Source organism: Epinephelus moara, chromosome 3 (genome assembly GCF_006386435.1).
Source record: "Epinephelus moara isolate mb chromosome 3, YSFRI_EMoa_1.0, whole genome shotgun sequence".
NCBI classification, from domain to species: Eukaryota; Metazoa; Chordata; class Actinopteri; order Perciformes; family Serranidae; genus Epinephelus; species Epinephelus moara.
The window spans coordinates 2,401,559-2,411,582 of NC_065508.1; the positions used below are offsets into that span (position 1 = coordinate 2,401,559).

Here is a 10,024-nt window from a genome sequence, read left to right on the forward strand (position 1 = left end):
TGTGTGTTTGTTTCCTTGCGGACGAGAAAAGGGGGAGCGCACATTTCCGAGAAGGCGTGTCCTTTTCAAAAATGCAAGAGGCGTTTGCTTTGTTCCGGCCGTTTTCGCCGGTGTGTTAAACACACTTTAGAAAGGAGTGTCCCCAGACTATCAGAAGGCGGAGATCTCTGATTGGCTGGTGGCGAGACTAGCACCCTCATCACTAGAGGCCACTAAATCCTACACACTGGACTTGTAAGGTTAATTTGTTGTCCATTTGCAACATTGTTTTCCCCTGAAATAATAGGTTTAATGCTATTAAACTAATATGCGTGTGAGTAATATTTTTAAATCCTGTGCTCATACAGTTCTTTGTTTGTTTTTATGCAGATCGGGGCAAGGATAAATCTCAGGGGACCACAAAGCCAGTGAACAAAGCCAACAGTGCAGCGGCCAAAGTGACCACCAGCAACGGGAATGGTGCTCTCAACAGGTGAGTGTTCCAAGAGCTGCTCTGACACAAGTTTATCTCAAAGATTAGAAATAAACAAAGGATCAAAACTGATGGTGAGCAGTGATATCATGTCCAGCTACACCTCTAGTTGGTTTTGCCTACAAGTCTATATATAATACTGTGTTAGGATCAGCAGAATCTCGTCTGAAACGTTTTTGAATAAAGAATTTTAATAATGAATAATGCATCCCTTTGCAGCACCAAAGCCGTCAAAGAGCGGGACGACAAAGAGAAGAGCGGGAAGGAGAAAAAAGAGAAAAAGGAAAAGACACCAGGCAGTACTCCCGAGACAAAGGCAGAGAACCGTCGGGAGAAGCAGAGAGACGAGAGAGCGGGGAAGGAGGAGCGGGCGGCACGTGAGGGTAAGGAGAAGACCCCCAAGGCAGACAGGGAGAAAGTGAAGGCCGAGGAGAAGAGCAGCAAAGACGACAAGGCCAAAGCCGGCAACGGGGAGCCCATGGAGCCATCCAGGGAGCGCGATGCCATTAAGGAGTCCAAAAGCAAGGAGAAAGGAGACAGGAGCGCTGTGGCCGGGTCCCTCAAGTCACCAGTTCCCAGATCAGAGTCAGCCGAATCTGAGAGGGGTAAGGAGCCTGTCTAGATGTCTCGACTGCTCATTAAATTTGATTGATTTGAATGCACTGCAGGTCCACACACACTGTCTATAAAAGTGTCTTTTCTTGTTTTAGAATATCAAATCACATGGATGTTTTTAAAAATCTAAAGAGAAGCCTGATGCTCTGTTATTTCAACATATTTAATTTAATCAAATTAGATGAAATAAGAGTAGGAATGTTCTCCCCCTGTGCTACACAGTTAAACACAGATCTCACTCTTCTCGTCTTCACAGATCACAAAAGACGAAAGCTCGACAGTCACTCTTCTCCGTCCCACTCCTCGTCTGTTAAGGTTAGTATGGCTTGAGGAAGGCTGTGCCAGTTTCTTCTCTATCTGCCGGAGCGTTCCCTGCCGTTGCACATTCCAGCAGCCCCGAAGATCACCAAGGAGAGTTGTCGTTCATGCAGGCATGGCATCTGGAAACCCCAACCAAATCCATGGGAGTTGGAAAGCATTCCATGGACATCAGCATAATATTTTGCAGAATTGGGAGAAAACCCCCCCAAAGACTTAGCCAAGAGAATATTATGTATATTGAGTATTTTCATATTGAAATATTTATCTATTTTCATATTAATGAAAGCAGTCAGTGTGCCTTGGGAAGAAAGAAGTTTTTTAAGCATTTCTATATTCCTTGTGGATTTTTTTCTTGCTTTTTGAGAATCGCAGCCACCTGAAGTAACATGGCTTACCAAATCAAGAGCTTTCGCCTTCTCCAATGGCAGATATTTTTTTAACACCAAGAGCAGTGTTTTACTACTTGAAATGGTGTCCAAGATTTTTTCCCCCGTTTTTGCGAGCTGAGAAGATACCCTGGTTAAAGTGATGTAAAGTATTTTACTTTCCCCTCAACGTGCCCGGATCCTGTGCTGAGTCGGATGGCGTCCAGCAAGCCACCCTGCTGTGGGAGAGCCTCCCTGCTGCGGCGGCTGAGTCACCGGTCCCCCTCCTATCTCCGTTTGTTAAAACGGCCTGCATGCAGCCTTCACATCACACGATGCGTGTCCAGTCAGCCCTGCCGGCCCCTACAGCGCTATCCCCACAACTACCAGCCATCAGCATCAACAGTCGTACTACCTCCTGGCAAGCCACCAGCAACTGAGATCAACGGAGAAAATGAATGTCGCAGTTTTGAATCAGCCAAAAATGCAGAGGAAAGTAAGCCTGCCCCTACAAAGAGAGAGAGAGTGAGGGAAAGAGTGGGCGAAGCCTGAATTGTCTGGAGCTTTGCCCAAACCACTGCAAGCTTGTGATAGTTCTTTATTTTACCCTTCCACCAGAGAACTAGGCTCCCTGTGTCTTATCCGTTCCTGAACTGTAAGTGACAGCAACAGTTACTTATGTAGGGATGCAGTCAAGCACATAAGAACCGAGTGATTTGTCTTACACACACACACACAGGCACACGCATACACATTATTTACAGCACTTGCACTTTAGATGTTGAATAGCAGCTGCGCTGTAAGACTTTTATATTATGCTGCCTGATATTGCAGACATGTTTGTAGTAATATGACTAGCAGTTATTTCATATATGCTCAGGGTTTTCTATTTTAAGTATTGACATTCCAGATGTTGAGCTTATGAACTCTCCTTTATGTAATAACCTTGTCAAAGCCTTAGTCCTTAAAGGTCAGAGGTCAAGGGAGAAGTATGCTGTCGGTCCGGCCAGCCCCGACTCCCCACCCCCACCCCTACCCCTTCTTCCAACTCTACTGCTGTCTGACAACCTCCTTCCAATCCCCCACCCCCCCCACCCCCTCCCAGCTCATCTGTCATCTCCATTCATCCCTACAGGACAATAGCAACGAACCCAAGGAGTCCACATCCAAGGTTTGAACCGACTCTGCTACTCGCACCTTCTCTCAGATTGTCTGTTCTTTGTACAGGTGCCAAATGTGCACAGCTGCTGACAAGAAATAACTTATTATACATGTCTGACTTTCATCATCTCTCCATTGTTTGTGTTCTCACACTTTGTAACTAGTTGTAAGACAGTAGTGGTGGATTGATGCATGTGTCACCATTACCACTTTGCTGGATGTAAAAACCAAAGCTGTGAATTACAGAGGCTACTGCAGTCGGGTAATCATCTCTGTGGCTTTGTCACTACAAGCACCCCCTTTAAAATGACACAGTCCTTACATTGATTTTTTTTAAATACATATATAAAGAATGTTGCTTAGCTAAGCTTTAAGGTTCATCTTATGGCATCTTTTACAGTCAGTTTAGACCCAAACTGTATATGTGTGTATCATGAGTTTGTCACAACACTGAACCACATGTACCACATGAGTTTGTTTGGTTTTTTTTTTAATAGAAAATTGAAATAAATCTTGACTGACCTGAATTAAGTACAAAAAGCTCAAAGGCAGTAATTCTAACTTTTTGATTTGTTTGCATCGTCTGTTTACATCTGTCCCCCACACTTCATGTTGATCAGTGTCAGAGTACTGTCTTTGCATTTCTGTGTGATAAGACAAAAGAAGAATGTATGTGCTGTATGGTAACTCTTTACTTTAAGTCCTCCTGATAACATGATATATGAAAACAAATCTTATGTTATTGCAGCTTTTTTTTGTTGTTATATAAACTTGTTAAGGGGGCTGCAACGATTTTCATTTTGGATTAATTTGTCAGTTATTTTCTTGATAAATCGATCAGTTGTTTGGTTTATAAAATGCCAGAAAATGGTCCAAAAAAAATGTCAATCAGTGTCAAAGCCCAGGATGAAGTTCTCAAATGTTTTGTTTTCATCCACATCCCAAATATATTCAGTTTGTTGTTGAAGAGCAGTAAAGAAACCAAAAATATCAACATTTTAAAAGCTGGAGTCTTTTTTAAATGACCTAATAACCTATTAATCGCTTATCAGATTAATTTGGGAACAATTTAATAGTTCACAACTAATCAATTCATTGTTGCAGCTCTAACTGTGTTTATACATCAGCCTCCACCTCAGGGTGCCCACAGGAGTGCCTGTTATATGTTTCTATAATGTTTATAAATACAAACGAGGGGGACTTCAACTAAAGTTTTGCCCACTGACATATAGTAAAATTGATAATGGACAGCTGTCCCAGTTGTTTTCAGGTTGCAATGAGTTGTAGTTTTTACTGTCCTGCATTCACTGCAAGCTAACATTAATCCAAAGTACCAGCAGGACCAGTGGAACTCAGTCAGAGGATGTTGTGATATTTGTTATATCATCTTAGTTCAGAGACACTGAACTACAGAGACTGTTGTGTTGGACACAGCTTTATTTGAGTCTGTTTGTTACAGCTTTGGTAGCTTGATCAGTACTGATGATCAAATCAGCTATCAAACATTTTAGTATTATAAATCTCAGTAATAGATATGTGAATAGGAATATAGTCAGTCAGTATCTGGGACTGTATGGATCAACATGGAGAGACGAAGATTTCAGTAGTTTTCACCCTTGTTTTGTTGCTAGCATTGGTTTTTCTTTTGTAACACAGTGAGGTCCTGTTTACACCTGGTATTAACATGAATCTTTGGTGATCACATCACATGTGGACAGCTCTTAGTACGGGTGTGAATGCAGCCCTCACTGGGTCTTGAGATCAAATCGTTAAGACCACACTGAGAGGTGGTCTGGACTGCACATGGCCACATTCTTTATTTACATTGCGTTTGTTTGTATGTTACTCACATACTCTTCAGGAGAGGTCATCTACAGCAGAATGTAGAAGATTTAATAAGTCCAGTTAACTGAATATTTTACATCAGCGACTGATGTTTTGTTGTTTTTTGTTATTTTTTAAACTGAGAGAAAAATCTGAAGCTCATCTGTCATTTTGACAGATTAAACACTGAAGGCGATCTGCCTTAACTTTAAGTAATTCACACTCCTGCCCTGTTGGTGGTGTGTGCATATTAATAAGCTTTTGTCTAGTTTTGTATTTAATCTCACAAACATGACCTCGTTGTCCAGCTTGCTGTAGCCAAAGAGGTTACGTCTTTGTTTTTAGCCATCACATTGGTGGGCTTCAGTGTCTGCCCGGCTCGATGCTGGCATTAACGCCATTGATAACCGTTATATAAAGTTAGCCTTGTGTTGCCAACAGGTAGCTCCGTCACCTGTGTATGTGGGTGGACTCTCACAAACTGTCCCTGGTGTGGAGCTCACATTCCTGCAGCAATTTCATGTGAAACAGAGCAACAGCTGGGCGAGGACAGGCCAAAGGAGTCAGTGCACTGCATGCAGCTGTACAATGAAATAAGATTTTAAATATTAGAGAAGTCATGTTTAACATCACCTCCGTGGCCAAAGCATCAACAGTTTGCTTTTGTTTAGCCCAAGAAGGGTGAATGCGGTGGAGGATGACGGACAATCATTTAATACCCATAGCTTTTATCAGCCAGTGACAGCTAAATTTAAAATGAGGGACAATATCACATTTTGACCTAAATTTTACAGCCCTGTCTGTCAAAATGAGGAACAAGGAGAAAGTCAAACGCCACCTCTGGATGGAATTCCTTGCTTTTTAATTGAAGTAATCCTTTGCATTGTTGGAGGGGGCGGCGATAGGGACCCCCATCCCTCCACAAAGACATCTACAGTCTCCCACAGTCCGTCCCCTCGAGGCAATCTAATATATTGTTGCTAAAAAGTGCATATAGCACAACAAACCTCCCACCAGTTAAAAACAACAGCACATTTGTTCCGTGTTGACTCGCCTATAGAGCGGGGATGTGAGGTCCATTCACAAGTGCTCACACAAAGACACATTCCAATGCCAAGTGTGAACAGACAACGCTGGCCACGTTTGACCGGACGCATGTTAATATCAGGAGTAAAAAGGGCACAAGCTTAGTTTCTAGTGATTTCAACACTCAATATGAATGAGCTCCTGAAGACATAAATATATTTTTCTGTGTCTCGTTCTGTTCATATATAATCATCTTTGCAGCACCACGCCAACTACAATTCAGTTGCCCGGTCCAAGAGCAGAGAGAGAGAGACGGAGAAGAAAGACTCAGACAACACACAAGGCCGATCCAAAGAGAAGAAGGAAGAGAAGGATCGCAAAGACAGGAAAAGAGTCAGTATTAACAAGATCCCTGCACTTTGAAAAATGGGTTTTTGGAAAGGTCATCCTGTGTTTCTCTGTTTTTTAAACTCCATATATTTCTTGTTCTAAAGTTAGCCAGTGTTCATTTTCTGTAGACAGAGTAGCAACAAGGGGTGGAATATTTTCAGACGGGTTCAACTAACACGTCAGTTTGCAAATGAGATCTCTACAGTTGGGATTTTAAGTTGCCACTAACATACTGCACGTCTTCTTTCTCCTTTAGGATCATGCTGTCAATGACCGTGAGACGAGCCAAGAGTCCAAACGTAGAAAGGATGAGAACGGAACCAGTATGTTTGTGTTTGATAAACCTGAAATAACCGTTCATTTACCAAATACAGTGTAAAAAAAAATTAACAAAAGCAAACTCAATTTGTCTTCACAGATTCCTCTAAAAACAGCAAGAGCACAAGTCCTTCCTGCGACTCCCCGCTTTCTGCTGAGAAAGAGAAGAGCAAAAGATCCAAATCTTCCAGTAAAGAGAAAGCGGAGTCATTGAAACCTGAGCGGACGTCCTCTGGAGGCAAAAAGGTCAGCTCAGTTAGTCACCCTCCAACACTGTCACACTCTGTCCTGGTCTGTTCGCAGGGAACATGACCTTTAATTCAGGAAGTTGTAGTCGTCCCTTGTTGAAGAATGTTTTTTAGTTCAAATGTGTATTTTCATTGTGTGAATAAAAGATTAAGACGTTAAATGAATGCTAAATATTTATGCTTGTGTTGTTGTGCCTCAGGAGTCCAGACATGATAAAGAGAAATCTGAAAAGAAGGAGAAGAGGGACAGCAGCGGAGGAAAAGAAGAAAAAAAGCAATATCCTTAAATGCAGAATGACACCTAGGTCATGATTGATTTTTTTAGTGGGAATATTTTAAAGTGTGGAGTCTTTCTCTTTCACTGCTGCAGCGGATCAGTCAGTGTTACCTGGTCGACACTGACACACAAAGCACCCTGTTTTAAACTAAACATTTGTGCACCAGTGTTTCAGTGTGTGTGAAGCACAGCCACTCAGCTGCACCAAATTTGTTTTCCATTTGTCTCCACAATGAGGGCATCACATCCATTTTCGTTCCTATTGTGTGTCACTGAACGCGCTGAGATGCAACAACTGTTCAAGACCGCAGCAGATGCTTTATTGCATCGAGAAGCCAGCCAGCAGGACTCGCTTGTAAACATAATTAGCGCACTAATCCTCGGCCTATAACCATTCAACTTTTGTAATTTGAGCATTAAGTGCGGGCTAATTTCTGTCTGGCAGTTACAGCAGCTCCCTCTGATCCAGCTAAACCAATCATGTGCTCTTAAACTTGGATCTCATAACTTCAATTGGACATTTTAAAGAGCCATTGTGTTGCACATACAGTTGCTCACTCACTTTATACCAGGCAGTTATTTACAATGCACTGGCACTCCACACGAGTATTAATGCTGTTTCTCTCATTTCCTGAAATGGAAAAGGTACTTCTGTTGTTTTGGTTGCTGTTTATGTTCTATTGGATGTTTTGAGGCTTGTCTCTCTTCATGATAGAAACACATGTTTTTTGACGATCGGTAATTCAGTACGTGTCAGCCTTTCAGTCTTTGCTTAATTTACAATTTCCCTTAACAATCATACTCATAAATCCTCTGACAAGCACAGATAATGTGCACTAATCAGCGAAGGTAAGGCACATTCAGTTCCTTTGCAAACGGCTCTCAGTACAGCATGTATGTGGTCAGCATTTAATGTCTGCTCTCCTCTCTGATCCACAGCAGAACTGGAGACGCTGTGTTTTTATCTGCAACTCCATCTGTACTATGTTGTTAACTCGTACTCTCATTTCTGCCTGTGTTGTTTTGCTGTAAAGTCTCCTCCCAAGTGTTGTTAGCTGTAGTTACTTCAACTTACAGATCACCTCATTATTTTTCCATTTCAGTATACAGTAAAACGGCTGAAATATCTTTTTCTTTTTGTTGTTTTTCTTTTTGTATTCTTCAGTATGGGCACAATGTGCTGCTCTAATCACAACGTTATTATTCTAATTAGAGAAGTGGTTACTGTATGAAATGATCTCTTGGTAACACCTGGTCATGGATTCAATAATCTCATGCTTGAATATTTGTTTTGTACATCGTCAGGCTTTGCTTTTTGCTCGTTTTATTGGAGTTAACATGCTTTCCGTACTCACTTACCTCATATCCTTTTTGAGATACTTAGATACTTTTTATTTATTTATCTCCACCTTTTAATCCGAGTAAGACAGTAGACGTAAGTGAGGAAAATGATACAAAGGACCAGTTTGTATATTGTGTACAATAATAAAGAGGGTAACATGAAATTCACATCATGTTATTTCTTTTCTTTTTCTTTTTTTTTTGATGTCCCTTACAGTGATTTTGTGTTAACCAGGTTTTTACATAATTTATAAAAAAAAAAAAAAATGCCAGTTCGATCTTGATTCAAATGTAGAATTGTAAAGATAAACCAGAGAAAACAATTCTGAAGCTCTGTACTCCAAATACAACTGTTTCAAAACGTCTTTTGGAGATTTTATCTGCTGTACTCAATGAGTGTAAGCTTTTTTTAAAAAAACAAAAACCAATAAATAATAGTTTTCCTAGTGTGTCACTTTGATATCGTCTCCTATCATTCTTTCTGTCTGTCTCTGCAAACAGCTCAGTGTCCACAGACCAGTCACAGCCGGTGTAGAAATTGTTTGAATTTTCACTGTTTGTACAGTTGAATGATTTTAAGAGGTTTTCAGCTCACACTCATCTGTTACTTTTCTGTTTGTCAGTGTAGCCTGTTGACCCACAACACTGAAATACATTTAGCTCAAGAGTCTTAATGGGCCCGTCTTGATATCTGATTGAAGCTTTGTTTTTATTTGCAGCCTGATCAATCAGATTACCCTCCTGTCATTGACTCTAAATCAGCTCTGTGTTAACTGGTCAAAATGACTTTGGCTGTCTTGACTTCCCTGATGTCACACACAGAATGATAAAGCTACAACACTTTATTTTATGGGTCCCATAGTTTCCCCCAAAAAAAGTCTAGAAATGAACTAAGTTTACAGAAAGTTTCTGGGGAGAAAAAACGTAATTTGGTGATCACAGTAAGGTGAATGAACAAAAGTGATGCACTTCCAGCTGATTCTAATATATTGACTGAATAATCTGTGGAGTCTCAGAGTCAGTGCTCAACAGGTAAGCTGAGTATCCAAATGTGCGATGTGTTGGGGCAGCAAATGTTCTGTTCTTGTGTTTTGTTCTCTCAGTGCTAGAGATGTACCGATACCACTTCTTCCTTCCTGATACTGATTCCGATCCCTGAACCTTAGGTATCTGCCGATACCGAGTACCGATCCGATACCAGTGCGTAAAATAAAAATGGATGGGATATGAATTGTTGTATGTCTCAACTCCTAAAACTCTGTGTAAAATATTAAGAAATAAATACATAATAGTAGAATGAATGCCATAAAACTTCTTTTTATTATTATTATCCAGTGTTGACACAGATCAAGACACAGGTTAAAGTGCAGCCACACAATTTGGTAAAAAAGACATTTTAAAGGCTACAGTAGAATGCTTTTTAAACTCCGCTCCGTTTCCGTTTCGTTTGCCTGTAGCGTGCGTATGCGTAATGACGTGAGGCATTACGTGGTATCGGATTGGTCATAGGCTGTACTCGCCGATACCCGATACCGCATTTTAGGCAGTATCGGAGGCATTGTTTTATTATTTTATTTGGAAGGAGGACAGTGCACATTAATGGTCCTCCGGCATGGTGTTAAAAACCTCAAAGTCATTAAAATCCATCAAACAAAAACAGGTAGTC

The 10,024-nt window shown here is 41.0% G+C and overlaps 1 protein-coding gene across 3 annotated transcripts in view; it reads left to right on the forward strand.

The window, feature by feature from the left end:
* Positions 1-8,818, forward strand: part of thoc2 (THO complex 2) — a 31,146-nt gene extending 22,328 nt beyond the window's left edge. The window contains exons 30-39 of one of the 3 annotated variants that reach the window (XM_050041398.1): positions 370-472; positions 692-1,077; positions 1,344-1,402; positions 2,909-2,944; positions 6,046-6,177; positions 6,431-6,497; positions 6,593-6,738; positions 6,941-7,017; positions 7,820-7,866; positions 7,957-8,818. In XM_050041398.1, coding sequence (XP_049897355.1) covers positions 370-472; positions 692-1,077; positions 1,344-1,402; positions 2,909-2,944; positions 6,046-6,177; positions 6,431-6,497; positions 6,593-6,738; positions 6,941-7,017; positions 7,820-7,847 — 1,034 coding nt within the window. In that variant the 3' untranslated portion in view covers positions 7,848-7,866; positions 7,957-8,818. Of the gene's footprint in view, positions 1-369; positions 473-691; positions 1,078-1,343; positions 2,270-2,908; positions 2,945-6,045; positions 6,178-6,430; positions 6,498-6,592; positions 6,739-6,940; positions 7,018-7,819; positions 7,867-7,956 lie in introns of those variants that run through there. The other 2 variants (XM_050041399.1, XR_007569737.1) reach the window with 2 other exon arrangements.
* Positions 8,819-10,024: the final 1,206 nt, after the last annotated feature.